The sequence below is a fragment of the Aethalodelphis obliquidens genome, unplaced genomic scaffold (assembly GCF_003676395.1).
Source record: "Aethalodelphis obliquidens isolate GAN/ISIS:26980383/991018 unplaced genomic scaffold, ASM367639v1 scaffold3, whole genome shotgun sequence".
Lineage (NCBI taxonomy): Eukaryota > Metazoa > Chordata > Mammalia > Artiodactyla > Delphinidae > Aethalodelphis > Aethalodelphis obliquidens.
In genome coordinates this window covers 50677195-50694004 of record NW_020837947.1, presented here as the reverse complement: position 1 = coordinate 50694004, position 16810 = coordinate 50677195, and the positions used below count along the sequence as shown (strand labels likewise).

At 41.5% G+C, this 16810-nt stretch overlaps 1 protein-coding gene across 5 annotated transcripts in view; it reads right to left on the bottom strand.

Moving 5' to 3' along the window:
* Positions 1-16810, bottom strand: part of SCML4 (Scm polycomb group protein like 4) — a 105015-nt gene that overhangs the window by 44854 nt on the left and 43351 nt on the right. For 2 of the 5 annotated variants that reach the window (XM_027089313.1, XM_027089348.1), the window contains exon 2: positions 14963-15177. The exons of 2 other annotated variants lie outside the window; for them this stretch is intronic. In XM_027089313.1, coding sequence (XP_026945114.1) covers positions 14963-15118 — 156 coding nt within the window. In that variant the 5' untranslated portion in view covers positions 15119-15177. Of the gene's footprint in view, positions 1-14962; positions 15178-16810 lie in introns of those variants that run through there. One more of the 5 variants, XR_003429253.1, reaches the window with a different exon arrangement.

Genomic DNA, 16810 nt, shown 5'->3' with positions numbered 1-16810 from the left:
TTTGACTCAGCATTCTGAAATTTCTATCTCATTGCTTAATATAAAGAATGAATCAAAAGTAAGGTAACCTAGAAAAGGGAGAAGGGTAGGTCATAGGGACACGGGAGTCAACTGAAAGAGCTTTCAATGGCCAAACCTGGAGCAACACGAGCAACAGATAAAGAAGGTAGTAGTGGGTTATAATTCAAAGTATACAGTGAATATCCATGACTCCATACTCACATAAATGAGTGACTGACTAAGTAAACACATGGGGAGAATCGACAGATCTCCCATGTATAAAAATTCCAAATATTTTATCGTGGAGTATAACTCCTCCTCCTTAAGTGTGGGCCACACAAAGTGACTTCCTTCCAAAGGGGACAGCATGGGAATGGGGGGAATAGTAACTTGACAGTGGAGAAACTGGTCACACACCACCTCAGCCAGGGGATCCAGACACCACCCACAGTGATAAACCATGTCGATAGTTCGCACCCTTGACAGGCCGTCATGGGAATGGCACCTTACCTCTGAGATCTTCTTTCCAAAAATCCATAACTCCCATTTAATCATGGGATAAACTTCAAAAAACCCAAGTTGCAGAACATTTTATAGAATACTTGACCAATACTCCTCAAAACTGCCAATGTCATCAAAAACAAGAAAAGTCTAAGAAATTTTCACAGCCCAGAGGAGCCTAAGGAGACATGATGACTAAATGTGATGAGGTATCCTGGATGTATTCTGGAACAAAAATAGGGGAAAACTAATGAATTTCAATAAAATATGGACCTTATTTAACAATAATGTATTGTTATTTGTTCACTAGCTGTGACAAATGTACCATAAAAATGGAAGATGTTAGCTACAGGAGGAACTAGGTGTCGGGTATATGAGAATCCTCTGTGTATTTGCAACCCCTCTCTAAACCTAAAACTGTTCTAAAATATAGTTTATTTTAAAAATATTCAAAACAGAATCTGGCAGAATAAATTGGGGAAAATAAAGAGGAAGGAGGGAGGAGAGGCCTCTTTCTTGGCTGCATAAGACTGGAAGAAGATTTGCTGCCCAGGATGCCTTGCTCTGACATGCAGGAGCTAATCCTTGGCCTTCGAAGCCAACAGCCTGTACAGATGCTGGCAAAGTTGGCACCTTTACCTGAAATTCAAAGCCTCGATCAAATGGGTATGGCGACTCCTCATCCAGGGCATGGTTGCCAGTGGCTGTGCTTTGCCTTCTTAAAGCATCATGGTGGGGTGAAGCAGAGGGGTAGAGGCGGCCCCTGCCAGCTGGAGTCTCCACCAAAGGGTCTGGGGAATCTGGGATCAGCTCATCTTTCTTTTCCATCCACAGATCCAAGATATGGGCCTGGAGAGTTTCTTGCTCCCGCTGTCTTCAGGGGAAGACCTTCTCTAAGACACTTGCTAGAAAATCACTGCAAAGAGTTGGGAGGGGATTTGTCTGCAAACTGAGATGTATGGCCAGGGCACACTAAAGAAGAAGGGATCAGCTGATGTAAAATTCAAGAATTTTTCCAGAAATATGCAAGTGTGGAGAAACAGAAGTACTGACTAAAGAGTATTTGTTAGATTGACAACAAGAGGTTGGTAAATGAAGGATACAGACTGTGGTCGGGGGAAGTATGAAGATGTGTAGAGCCTGCCTGCACATCAGCAGAGGATGAAGCAGCAAAGCAAAACTAAAATAAGTTCAGGATAGCAGTAGGCACATGCAATGGAGCCTCACTAACCCTGTCCTCAGTCTCGCTACTTAGCCTTTCAGAGCCTACCTTTCCTCATCTGTAAGGTAAGGATAACAGCACCTTCTCGCAAGGATGTGACAAGAATGAAGTGTAAACATTTAGCATAGGGCTAGTGCAAAGTGAGAACTCAGTAAGTATTTCTGATCATTATTGCTGCTAGTATTATAATATTATTATTAGAAATTCCAGAAATACAAATGAGTTCCAAGTTTCTTGTTCATGTAGCCATGGCAGGAAAGGGAAATTGCCCGTCTTTCTTCTAGGACCCATCTACATTTTCTACACTTACCCACTTGGGATCACATCTTCCCAAATCTTTGAAGACCCACTCTCCTACCTTACACATTGCACACGATCCCCTTTAAGAAATGTTCCCAGTACGTTAAGTACTGCTTAGGCAGAAGCTGCCCTTTCCAAGTTGTATCATTTAAGCTAAGTCTAAAAAGGGAAAAAAATTCATTCCATGAGGCAGTCATTTACTCAACAAATATTTATTGAGCACCTACTGTGTGCAGGAAACTGTTGTAGGTGCTGAGGATATATCTGTAAATGGGGGAGATAAGGTCATTGTTCTTGATGAGGTAATATCATAGTGGAGGAAACAAATAAGAAACACAACAAAAATGTCAAATTGTGATAAGTACTACTCTGAGAAGTAAAATATGGGGATGTGATAAAAAGGGACCAGGTGACTAGGGTAGGCTGATAAGGAGGTGACACCTACATCAAGATCTGAATGACAAGAGGGAGGCTGAGGGCTTCCTTGGTGGCTCAGTGGTTAAGAATCCGCCTGCCAACGCAGGGGACACGGGTTCTAGCCTTGGTGCGGGAAGATCCTACCTGCTGCGGAGCAACTAAGCCTGTGTGACACAACTACTGAGCCTGAGCTCTAGAGCTCATGAGCCACAACTACTGATCCTGCATGCCACAACTACTGAAGCCCGCACGCCTAGAGCCCGTGCTCTGCAACAAGAGAAGCCACCGCAATGAGAAGCCCGCACACCGCAATGAAGAGTAGCCCCCGCTCGCCACAACTAGAGAAAGCCTACGTGCAGCAACAAAGACCCAATGAGGCAAAAAATTAAATAAAAAAAATTATTTTTAAAAAAAAGAGGGAGGCTGAGGAAAGAACTTTCGAAGGAGACAGAGTGATCAGTGTAAGCCTCCTAAAGCTTGGCTTCTTCAAAGAACCAGGAAGCCAGAGTGGCTGGAATTATGAGCAAGAGGCAGAAGGATGCAAGATGAGGTTAGCTAGGTGGTCAGGGCCCAATCATGAGGGTTTTCTAAGTCAGTGTTGTAGATTGAATCGTGTCCCTCTCAAAAAAGACTTGTTCAAGTCCTAACTCCCAGTACCTGTGAATGGGACTTGACTTGGAAATAGGGTATTTGCAGATGTAATCAAGTTAAGATGAGGCCATAGATTAGAGTCGGCCCTAATGCCAATGACTGGTGTCCTTATAAGAAGAGGGAAATTTGGACACAGACACAGACACACAGGGAGAATCCCATGTGACAATGGAGGCAGAAATTGGAGTGATATGTCTACAACCAACGAACACCAAGGATTGCAGGCAACCACTAGAAGCTAGGAAGAGTCAAGGAAGGATCCTACCCTAGAACCTTCAGAGAGAGCATGGCCCTTCCAACACCTTGATTTTGGACTTCTAGCCTCCAGAACCGTTGTTTTAAGACACCCAGTTTGTGGTACTTCGTTATAGCACTCCTAGTAAATAAGTACAGTCAGATTAAAAAGTTTGGATTTTATTCTAGGAGTTATGGAAACAATTAGAGAATTTTAAGCAGAGAAAGACACAACCCAGTTTTTATTTTATAAAATTAAGTATGGCTGCTATACAGAGAATGGATGGGGAGAGGCAAAATAGAGAAAAGAATACTAGTGAGGAGGTTATCATATGGTCCAGGCAAGACGCATAGGTGGCTGAACTAGGGTGAAAGTAGTGAAAACAGAAAGAATTGGTTGGATTCAGGTGTACTTTGGAGGTGAAATTAAGGTGATTAGAGAAGGTGCAAAATCAAAGATAACTTCTAGATTTATTCACAGAAACTTTGTTTGATAGTATACTTTTATTACATTAGTTTAAAACATTAGCATTTTACTTGTTGCTCATTTAGTTAACTTTGGGGAAGCCATAACACTGGCTTGTGTCTAAGGTTCAAAACATTCCTCCTCTAATACTCAAGCAGTAAAATTTCAGAATACGACAGGAAACATTCTATGCGGAACTTCTGGGAGAGGACGTGAAAAAGAAGTCGAGCATCCACATTTCCTCATCTGGAAAATGAACACTGAGAACTGACATGATTTCACATTGCCCAAAGAGCTGCAGGGGAGTGGTGAGAACACAGGACTCAGAGAGGGCTGGAGTTCTAATCCTGGTTCTGCCCCTGACTCACGTGGGACTCTGAGCAACCCGTTCAGTGCCTCTGGGCTTCATCTTCCAAAGCCATTAATGCGGGTAGGGTTGTTGGCTTTTTTTTTTTTTTTTTTTTGGCCTTGCTACTCAGCATACAGGATCTTAGTTCCCGGACCAGGGATCGAACCCGTGCCCCCTGCAGTGGAAGCACGGAGTCTTAACCACTGGACCACCTGCGAAATCCCAGCTTGTTGGTTTCTAAGTTCTATTCCAACTCATAATGTGTGTATGTACCTTGCATTAGACTATTTCTGAAAACATTAAAGAGTTTGAGATAAAACCAGTGTCAGTGCCATATTTTGAATGTTGATTAGAAGAAATGTGGCATCCTAAATTTCTTCGGAGTTTTGTTTCTGGGAATATAGAAAACTATGTTATGTGGATCAACTGAAAACAACCACCAACAATGGATAAAATGTAAGATTAGTAAAAGTATGGAGGCACTAACAATATATAAAGGATAATTGGGCCCAAATATAGGTGAAATCTAGGCCTTGGAATTGCCATGGATCAGAGCTCACCCAAAGGGCTACAACCTCAGGGTAAGGGTAAGCTAGCTATAAACTTGTCCTGCCCTACCCAACCCATAACTGACTCTAAGGAAAGTTGCCTTGACACTGGGGGAGGGGGTGTGCAGAATTCCTGGGAAGATATTGCCACAAGCCAGAGCTCACACAGATTTGTAGCTCAAATTCACAGAACTTGGGCAACCAAGAAAACTTCAGGCTGTGAAGTTAGTTTAAAAATTACCCAATCTGGGCTTCCCTGGTGGCGCAGTGGTTGAGAGTCCGCCTGCCGATGCAGGGGACACGGGTTCGTGCCCCAGTCCGGGAAGATCCCACATGCCGTGGAGCGGCTAGGCCCGTGAGCCATGGCCGTTGAGCCTGCGCGTCCGGAGCCTGTGCTCCGCAATGGGAGAGGCCACAACAGTGAGAGACCCACATACTGCAAAAAAAAAAAAAAAAAATTACCCAATCTGTCAGTGCTCCCAGGTTACCTGGAAAAACAAACACAAATCATCTCTGGAGAAAGGTCTCAAAGAAGTCCCCAAAATAATTTTTCAAAGTCAGTGAATAACACAGCCCAAACACGCAAGGAAGCAAGGAACCAAAGCAAGAATGGGCAATAAAAACACACAGCAGTAAAACCCCAGAAACTGGGCTTCTCTGGTGGCACAGTGGTTAAGAATCCACCTGCAAGTACAGGGGACATGGGTTCAAGCCCTGGTCTGGGAAGATCCTACATGCCGTGGAGCAACTAAGCCTGTGCGCTACAACTACTGAGCTCATGCGCCACAACTACTGAAGCCCGCGTGCGACTAGAGCCTGTGTTCCACAATAAGAGAAGCCACCGCTTCTTTCTTCTTATGAGAAGCCACGCACCACAACGAAGAGTAGCCTCTGCTTGCCGCAACTAGAGAAAGCCTGCGCACAGCAACAAAGACCCAATGCAGCCAAAAATAAATAAATAAAATAAAATAAATATATAAAATAAAATACTTAAGATATTTCAATTATCAGACTTAGATTCTAAAAGCAAGTGTGATACTATGTATAAAGATATATATAAAGAACAAGTTTGAAAATATCTCTGGAGAACAGAAAACTATAAAAAATAGCATAGCAAAATGTAAAACAACCAAATTTAACTTCTATACAATAACTAAAATTAAAAACTAAATAAACAGATTTAACAGCATACTAAATATAGCTAAAGAAAGAATTAGTGTGCCAGAAGATATGTCAGAAGAAATTCACCAAAAAGTAGCATAGAGACTAATAGATAAAAACTATTGAGGGAAGGTTAAAAGACAATGCGAATATGAGAAGTTTTAACATTAGAGTTTCAGAAAGAATGGAACAGAGGTTATATTTAAAAAGAGAATGGCTAAGAATTTTCCAGATCTGATGAAAGTTCTAATCCACAGATTCAGGAAGCCCACCAAACTCTAAATAAGATGAATAAAAAAGAAATCCACAGGTAGACACAACAGAATGAAATTGTAGAACACTGAAGACAAAGAAAAAAATCTTAAAATTAGCTTAAAAATACAAAACCTGCCAGGGAACCCTCACATGAACCAGATGGAGAACTGAGTTCTTTACAACAATGGGCCCCAGAAGATAAATGGAATAATACCTTCGATGTGCTGCAAGAAAAATAACAACCTAGAATTCTACACCCAGCAAAAATATTTTTTTCCAAAAGTGAAGATGAAATAAACGTACTTCCAGACAACAAAAGCTAAGAGAATTCATCACTAGAGGATCTATATTAAAGGGACTTCTAAAAGATGTACTGCAGGAAATGGAAAGTGATTTCAGGTAGAATGTATGAAATGCAAAAAGAAATGAAGAATTTTTTTAAGTGGTAAATAAGCAGGTGAATCTAAATGAAAATAACTGTGCAAAACAAAAATAATTGTTTTGAGGGATTAAAAAAGCAAAAAAGAATTAAGATGTGTGACGACAGTAATATTGAAGTGGGGAGATAAATGGAGTTAAAGTGTCCTAAGGTCCTTGTATGATCTAGGAAGAAGCAAAGGTAAGGTTAACTTTAGAAAACTCTAGTACGTAAGCATGCCGTAATTTCTAGAGCAATCAGTAATACAATAGAAAACATAGTGCTTAAACTTCAAGAAGTAGAAAAGAAAGAATTATATGCTTAAAAATCCAAAAGAAGGCAGGAAAGACAGGTAAAAGGAACATAGAATGAGTGAGACAAGTAGAATACAGAAAATAAGACATAGATTTACACCCAAAGTTATCAATAATTACTTTAAGTATAAATGGACTAAATGTCTAGTTACAAGATAAAGATTATTATACTGGATGCTATGGATTAAAATGTGTCTCCCCACCAAAAGATGTTGAAGTCCTAACCCCCAGTACCTGTGAATGTGACCTTATTGGGAAATAGGGTCTTTGCAGATGATCAAGTTAAGTTCATTAGAGTGGGCCCTGATCCAATATGACTGTGCCCTTATAGAAAGGGGAAATTTGGACACACAGACAAACATGTACAGAGGGAAGACAATGTGAAGACGCAGGGAGAACACCATCCACAAGCCAAAGAACACCAGAGGCCCCCCAAAGCTAGGAGAGAGGCCTGCAACAACAGATCCTCCCTCCCAGCCCTCAGAAGGAACCAACCTAGCTGGTCTTGATCTCAGATGTCCACCCTGCAGAACTGTGAGACAGTAAATTTCTGTTGTTCCATCAACAGATGAATAGATAAAGAAGTCATGGTACATATACACAATAGAATATTACCCAGCCATAAAAAAGAATGAATTAATGCCTTTTGCAGCAACATGGATGGACCTAAAGGTTTTTATAGTAAGTGAAGTAAATCAGACAAAGACAAATAGCATATGATATCACTTACATGTGGAATCTAAAAAAATGATACAAATGAACTTATTCACAAAACAGAAATAGACTCACAGACATAGAAAATAAACTTATGGTTACCAAAGGAGAAAGGAGAGGGGGGGATAAATTAGGAGTTTGGAATTAACAGATACACACCACTATATATAAAATAGATTAACAACAAGGACCTACTATATAGTACAGGGAACTATAGTCCATATCTTATAATAACCTATAAAGGAAAAGAGTCTGAAAAAGAATATACATATTCAGTAATACATATATATTAGTAATACATATATCTAACATGTATATATATGTATATTAAGTGATATATATGTATATCTAACATGAAATTAATACAACATTGTAAATCAACTATATTTCAATAAAATTAAAAAAAAATTTGCACTGTTTAAGCCACCCAGTTTGTTGTATTGTGTTACAGCAGCCCTAGGAAACTTTTTAAAAATCATGTTTTCTCTCCCTTCCTTCCTCTCCCACACCATTCGAGGATAGCTTTGTCCACGTCCCTGCCCATCGCTTTCCCTGGGGGCACACTGCTCCTTTAGGCTCACTCTCTTCACAGAAAACTCCCTCAGGGTTCTGTGGAGATTCAGGGAGCAGGGTTAGGGAAAATTGAATACCTCACTGTGTTTAACATTAGACTTTAGTCTAAAAAACTTGCCTGTTGGAAATGCAAATCAGCTCCAACAACAAGAAGTTAGTGGCCAATGGCCTAATTCCATTCCGAGGAGTCAGCCTGTTTCTGGGTTTACCCACAACTTTTTCTCCTTTCCCTTGGGAGAGATTAAACATGCAAGGGATGGAGGAGCCAGTATCCTTTGGCCTTGTTTACATTTCTCTTACTCCTTAGCATAAGTGAAAATACCAATTAACATTTATATCTGAGTTACACTCAGAATGCTGGTCAGATACCAGATACCACTGCCCCAGACCTACTGCTTAGCCTCACCCCTGACCATTGCTCCAGCCCTGGGGTGAGGGCAGGAGGGCGGGGATGGTCACAGAAAACCCCAGGAGAGACAGTTCCCCGCCCTAGGGTTAGTGTGCATGGAGGCAGAGGTGGTGCTACCATCCTGCCTGGGTGAGGCTGAGAAGAATGGGTTAATTTCCTCCTGACAGAGGGCGGCTGAGAGAGGAGACAGGGAAGCCATGAAGCCCGTACTCCGTGAGTACGAGGAGACAGAAGGAAGAAAAAGGAAAACAAAAATAATCATCATTGGATAAAGTGGGATGCAGAAAAACAGATCCATCCATGTGAAGTATTTAATGAATGTCGATGCTGCCCTGTGACTCCAACAATCTTCAGTAGAGCCCACACATTTCAAGGAATGCTTGCTGTGATGGAGCTTCTTACAGAAACTGGTGAGGGAGCCAAGTTCTATGCACCAGCAGGCGTGGGGTCAGCCCTGAAGATGAGAGTGGGGATATGGAACATACACTCACAGGCATCCTGCGCATAGCAGAGCTCAGAGCAGCGGGGAGGTGGAGCAGCTTCTACTGGTTCACAAGAGGTGATTGTTAAATTTTCAGGAATATTGCAAGTTGTTTGTTAAACACAGCAATTATTAAAAATTAAAGTGCATACACGTACAGAGTATTAATTTTTAAAATATATTAAGAACAAAGGTAATAGATACTCAAAACTCATCACTTTCTAATTATTTTACTGTTGCATCTGTGTGGAAATAGAGTACAAGAGTAATACTACAGCACATCTTTTACCAACTCCACGTTCAGGAAAGTCACATTGGTGCCTTGAAACTGGCCATGTTGGGAATATTTACACCTTGGAAATTGGCAAATGCTACAAATAGGGCTGGATTTACTGTTTTGTTGACTTATAGGCTTAAGAGAGCAATGGAGAAAATACTAAAAATGCAAATTAAACTTAAAAGTGTGTCTTGTCTGTAGCCATTACACAGCGAATAGAATGAAAAAACAAATATTTTTTGTTTTCACAAACTATTATCCAATTCAGCAAAGAAGTCAACCACATCCTTGACAAATGAGTGAAATTCCAACATACAACTTCACTGTTTACCTTTCTCTCACTCCTTAACATAAGTGAAAATACCAACTAACATTCATGTCTGAGTTACACTCAGAATGCTGGTCAGGAAACATTCACCAGATACCGCTGCCCCAGATACACTGCTTAGCCTCACCCCTGACCATTGCTCCAGCCCTGGGCTGAGGGCAGGAGGGTCACAGAAAACCCCAGGAGACACCGTCCCCTCCCTAGATGCTGCACACCGTTCAACCCAAGGGAATGGCCCCTGCCTAGTGCCTTTGTAGTCATTTCCCTCACGGGCCACAGGTGGTACTTCATATGCACCATCAGCGAGAGGGGGACCTTGAAAATAGGCACAGGAAAGGTTAGATGTCGATTCTTCCCTTCCACACTATTAGGCTGCCGTTAGTGTTCCTAACTATGACTCTTAAGGCAATACAAGATCTGGATAATCAAAGAAGCACTGAAGCCAATTCAACAGTTATAATGAAAACACACTTTAGAAAGAGGCTTTAAACAAATGTTGGAACAAACAAACAAACAAACCCTTTCTACTTAAGTTTGAACATTCTCTTAACTGAGATTTTTGTTAACTTGACGTCCTTGTTTCACAGTGCCAAGAACACAAACTTTTTCGGGGGGGAAAAGGATGACAATAAGAAAGGAGGAACAAAACAAAATGCTGCATTTACTCTTGCTCTTTAGAAAATTACTTTCTTTATAAAGTGAATTTACCAGTTAACGGAAGACTGTCCTTTCAATAGTTAGCAGAAATTGCTGGCTCTTCCCAAATATCCATGCTCCTTTCTTCATTTATTAATGGAATCCCTGGATTTCAGCTTATCATGTGGTTGCTCAACACTACATTTTCCCACCTCCTGTGGAGCTAAGTGTGGCCAAGTGACTCACTTCCTGGCCAGTGAGTTGCAAGTGTGAGGGTGTGTACAACTCTGAAGGTTTCACCCTTAAAGGGGAACAACGTGCCCTCCACCACCTCTGTCCCCATTCTGCTGGCCAAAGTAGTGGGATGGTGGGACCTGGAGGAGCCAACTTAGAGCATGAGGTAGAGACTGTGTCTTAAGATAGCAGAGCAACAATATAAAAGGAGCCTGGGTCCTCCACACGGTGGAGTCATCGAATCAGCCCCACATGGCCTTCCCAGACAGTAACATGAGAGAGAAATTAGTTTCTATCTTCTTTAAGCCACTGTTCTTTGGCCTTTGTTACAGCAGCTGAATTTGTATGCTGAATGATACAATTATTAACATTTTAGAACATATAAACTATTTGTTTTTAATATTTCAGGGATGATATTCTTTCTAGAGCATGTTACACTTTTCTTAGCTAGTTAAACAGAGCAGACAGAAAGTAATCTACTCTTTTTTGAATCAGGAAACACAAATACTATTCTGAACAGTAATGCAAAGAGATTGCTGAGGTGGAGAGGGCTGCTGGCCGGACAGTATGTGGCCTCAGGCTGCGGGGCATGGTTAATTCATGCCTAATTCCTGCAGTTTTTCTGACTCTTCTCACTATGAAATTATCAAGGATCTATAAGAAATATATATATATAAAGTGCTTAGGCCCAGAGACTCAAATGTAGACGTGCTCAGTAAGTGTTACTTATGACTATTATTGCTATTATTATTAATTATTATTATTGTGTACTGGGGACAAATGGCTCTCTTAAAAAACCGGCACTTTTTTCTTCCTGCTTAAATCATAAAGACACAGAAGCTGAAAATCCCGCTATTTGGAGCCATTATAATCAGCTATGTCTACTGAATGGAAGTTAGGGTTTATCCCTGGTGCAGACCCTCTCTCTTTATCTTTTTACAAAGACTTCCATGGTCTCCTTCGTCATGAAATGTAAGGAAAATCCACCTGTTGACCTTGGGGAGTCTCTGAACTGAGGACCTAAATCAACAGCAGATTCTTCAAACTGAGATGTAAATGTTCTGTTTTATAATGAAGAAAGCTGTTTTCGTGGCAGAGTATGGCTCTTCGGAGAAAATATGACGTTAAGAGGTTTTTCCTTCCTTTGACTGGGGTGAGAAGGGGGCAGCAAGGCCATAAAATGATACTCACAGCAGCAAGCACGCCCCAGCAAAGTGGCTGCAGGCCGGGGCCAAGAGACATGGTCAGATGGGCCCTGGGAGGAGGAATGACCCATGAACTCTGGAGCACTCACATCTGAATGCCAGTTAAACCCTTCCTTTTCTGCCTATAATTTGCTCATGTTATTCTCAAGACTCAGAGAAGAGGTTAAATATCACAGCCTGTGTTAGCTGTGCTTGAGTCTTAAAGGGAGAGGCTTATACCCATACTTGGACCAGAGAGAGTTTCCACACGTGCAGGGACACAGAGGTGACTGACAGAGCAGCTTGGGACAGCACCAGGCAAGAAACGACAAATGTCAACCAGCACTAACCTGTGATACAGTTGGTACAACCAGGCATCCTCAGAATCTCCTGGCTCAATACTTATCATTTTATTAAGATAATATTGTTAATATAAATATAATAATGTGCTGACATAAAGTTATAGTGTTATAATTTTACAACTGAAAAATTATTGTATATTTTATTGTTCTAAATTATTAACATGATATCATATAATTATACTTTCAGTATCCAGCTGTGTGTGCAATCTTCTCCCCAAAATATCTTCCCCTTCAAATCAAAGGCTATTAAACTTCAATAATCAAGCTTGTAAGAGATGCATCTACAATAAAGGTAAACAGACACTGAGGAAGGGTTTGGAAGCATTTTCTTAGTAATAAAATACAAGATCTTTAAGGGTAGACCAAGTAATATCTTATTTCACTTGCTCAGGATTTTTTGTTAACAACTCTGGCTCCCCAGCTGTGTCCCAGGTAGTTAAAATTGCCAAATGAGTGGCCATTTGGTAAATGGAATCAAACTGTACACTTTCCTTGCTGGCATCTCCACAATTAAAACCAGTTCATTACTGGTAAAATGGGGCTTTGGGGTCTAAGAAATTGTCAAAATAAAACCGGAGAGACTTAATACATTGTTAACTTTACTTTGCCAAGTAAGGACATTTTTTTAAGATTACCAAACCCTCACAATATATGACACTTAATAAACTTTAACACCAAAATAGCAGGAAGCAGATATTTCAGAATAAAGGACAATCCTGGGGCTTTCCTGGTGGTGCAGTGGTTAAGAATCCGCCTTCCAATGCAGGGGACACGGGTTCGAGCCCTGGTCCGGGAAGATCCCACATGCCACGGAGCAACTAAGCCTGTGCGCCACAACTACTGAGCCTGCTCTCTAGAGCCCACGACCCACAACTACTGAGCCTGCATGCCACAACGACTGAAACCCGCGTGCCTAGAGCCTGTGCTCCACAACAAGAGAAGCCACCACAATGAGAAGCCCACGCACCGCAACTAAGAGTAGCCCCTGCTCGCCGCAACTAGAGAAAGCCTATGCGCAGCAACAAAGACCCAACACAGCCAAAAAAAAAAAAAAAAAAAGAATAAAGGATGATCCTTTAGGTGGAATCATTTTAGCTTTCTGAAGACTTTAGACCTTTTGCTCCTGTCACCAGGAGCGGCTCGGGACTGCATACAGACTGGCACCCGGTTTGGAGCCGTTTCTCTCGAACACGAAGCCCATGGCTTGGGGAGCTGCTGGCCTGAAATAATTCCCACAATTTCCTCAAATATATGGGAGGTGGACTGAAAGAAGATCTGTGGCCTGTTGTCCCCAGAAAAGACACCCTGTGAGGCATGGGAATAAGATCCACCTGCCATGTGCAGGGCCCGTATGTCAGCTAACCGTCTCCAAAGCTTTCTTCCTGCCTTGAGCTGTCTCTGAGTGTTAGGAGAACTGAAAACTGCCTTTTTCAGGAGACAGGAAAATTGCAAAGTTGGGTTCATTCCACAGAGTGAATTTCCATTTTTCCTGGCCCCAGAAATGCTGTGTCTGTCGGTAATTTTCTTTCTTGGGTCACAGCTCCCAGGGGAGCAGGAGAAAGGCCAAATAGGAGAGAAAATTTTTCAGTGTGTTTCTTTAGATCCTGGATTCACTCCCTGGCTCTATAAACAGAAGGGCTGCCCTGCTCCAGCCTTCCAGATGCAATTCCCAGACCCCAGCAACTGCACAGGTAGCTGAGCAGAGAGACCTGCCCTGGGCCAGCTTCAGAGACACAATTCTGAAACCGGTGTGCCCATGAGAAAAAGGAAGCTCTCTTTGTTAAAAAAATAACCAGTGACAGAAGCCTTTGCTTCAAGAGCTGGCTGAGTAAAAGCTTCTTTTACTAAAACCAGTGACCCCCAAATAACTTTAAGTCACCTTCCCCCTACCTATTGTGTCTATTTTCCAGCAGTTGGAAGAACTGTGGAGAACCAAAGGGACAGAGGCTGAATTCATTACCAATTCTTCCGGAAGCTTTGTCTTTCTGCTGACATGAAATAATTTCCATACATTTTCCTAAATATATGGGAGTTAATTGCCAATTTGCATTTTGGTTTGCGTATTCAGATCTCAAGATGGAAACATAAGCTCTTTACTTCTAGAAAAATAGACGAAGGAAAACTTCTGAAGCTCATTTTCTAATGCCCGAAAGGCTCATGGAAAACAACTCAATGATCTTTCTTCTCTAGCAGACTCTTCAAAAACATCTTAGAGGAGAAGCTCTCCCTCGGGTTTGGGTTGTTTTATGTGATTTCAGTTACATCAGAGAATTTAGTCTCCACCCCACAGCCTCGCCAAATCATTAATTCTTGAAAGAGTAACAGGATTTTCATTTTGCCTGATATGTCTCCTTGTAGCCAATCTTGACGTCAGCGCCTTTTGTAAGCAGGAAACTATGAATTAACACCCTGAATTTTCATGATGAGTCCCCTTATTGAGGCTCTATTAGGGAAAACTCTTCACGAACTTTGACACTAGCTTGCTCGCATTATTAATTTAAATGTCTCAGGGACATCATCTGCTTCTACTGAAATTAATGACAAATGAGCTCTGGAAAGTGGCTTCCAGAGCTGCCCTCATAAGAACAGTCAGGGGAAAGCTCAGTGTCTGAAACGTTCATTGAGATGCGAGGCTTAATAATGTGTGTTTAGCTATGACCCTAAAATCTGCTCGCCTTACAACTTTCCCCATCTGGTGTAATTTGCTTTCTCCACTTGTAAAAATGCACATGACAGCGACAGCATGTATTGTGTGCCATGTTGTAACAATGAAGCCTCGTCTGTCACATGCTTCATTGAGAGAAACTTATTTCTCACCCTGTCTTTACCCAGTTTCCAACCTCTCATCACATTTGGCACTGGAGTTCTGCCCAAGCGCCATGCCCCAGCCCAGTTGCACTTTGGAGAAAGGAGATGATGGAGCCATACCTTGTACCCGGGTTTCCGCCCTCTTTTCTTTGGGATCTTCACTGCTGGTAAAGAACCAGCTGAAGCAGAATAAAGGTTATGAACTGCCATCTTCATAGGTGTTGAGTGAAGTGGGGGTCGGCCTCGCTTTCTCCCCGGGATCCTCTGAGACTGCATTTCTGCTGGTGCCAGTCTTACAGAAGGAAGTGACAAATCGCTCACAGGCAGAAGAGGTGCTAAGGATTAGTCCAGACACAAAGCAAAACAAAAACAGAAGTGTTTGTTTGGTCTGCAAGGCAAACATGGATCCGGTTTGGTGATTTGGGCCATACCTACCCCTTAAGGGAGGGGAAAACCAAATATGAGAGAGCCAGGCACCAGTAGGAGCTTTTCAAGTGCTGTTGGGCTCCTGGTATAATTTCAAGGATAGTGAATTTCCACGGGACTATAGTGAAGTAGGGAAGATACTGGCTAGGTGAAGAGGACAACAGCTTCCCAGCAACAAGCACAACTGATGATGTCATCAGCAAGGAGACAACTTTACTTATGTGTCTCAGTTCAACTCTGAGCTGAAATAATAACGGTATTAAATAAACACAACCATTTTCTCACATTCACTCCTACCCTTTGGTTGGGTGACAGATTGTTATGACCCTTTTTTTCCCATGAAAGAAATTTAACAGTACAAATCAATTGGATTAATGTTGATTATGTCTCCTATCAAAATGTGGACAGAGATTTGCATACAGAGATGTTCATTTTGACATGATTCAGAACTGCAAAAATAAAATGGATAGAGCCCGATAACAAGCAATAGGGGAATGGTTAATATATCTACAGAATAAAACAGTCAACTAGTTACAAGCCTTTAATGATACTCTTTTTAATAACATGAGGTTGAGTGAAAAAGCATCACACAAATTGCCCATAAAAGTTATTTCAACTCTGCAAAAATTTATGTGGTGAAAAACTAGAAGGAAACTTGCAAAAATGCTGCCAATGGCAAAGATAGTGGGACTATGGGTAATTGTTCACCACACACAAATCCTTTCCCCCTCGTACTATAATATGCTTAGCATTAAAAATATTTATAATAAGCTTCTCAAGTAAAGTTGACTAAATCTTGCAGCAAGAGGTAGTTGATCAACCTCAACCTAGAGAACGCAGCTGTATCATGAGCTCAAGGATCACATTTCCTGGAATGTTCAGGAAAGTGGCAAGTGGGACAGAACTTTAGACTTTAATTCAGGGGTGATGTTAGGTGATAAAATTCATTTCTGAGCATTAGTGATACCTAATAGTGGAAATAAGAGGCTCTTTCTCAAAAGGCTGCTGAAAGAGTTGGAAAAGACAATAGAAGCAATCCCTACACCCTGGTCTGGGCAGCACTGCAGGGACCAGATTGCTTTACTCAGGGATGAAAATATCAAATAGTGGGAATTCTTAAAAACATGACAGAGAAGAGACTCCCCTGGTGGCCCAGTGGTTAAGAATCTGCCTTCCAATGCAGGGGACGCTGGTTTGATCCCTGGTCGGGGAACTAAGGTCCCACATGCCACGGGGCAACTAAGCCTGGGCGCCGCAACTACTGAGCCTGCGCGCCACAACTAGAGAAAAGTCTTCGTGAGCTGCAACGAAAGATCTGCATGCCGCAACTAAGACCCGACACAGCCAAAAATAAAAATAAATAAATATTAAAAATAAAATAAAATAAATATTAAAAAAACATGACGGGAAATCTGGGGTGTATCATCTATAGATGTAAGGTCACTGTTAATTCTCTGAATATTAATGGTATTCTACCAATGTCTTGATTTTTCTTAGAAATATCATACCTAGTAAATAGAATTTTAAAGCATAAATTTACCT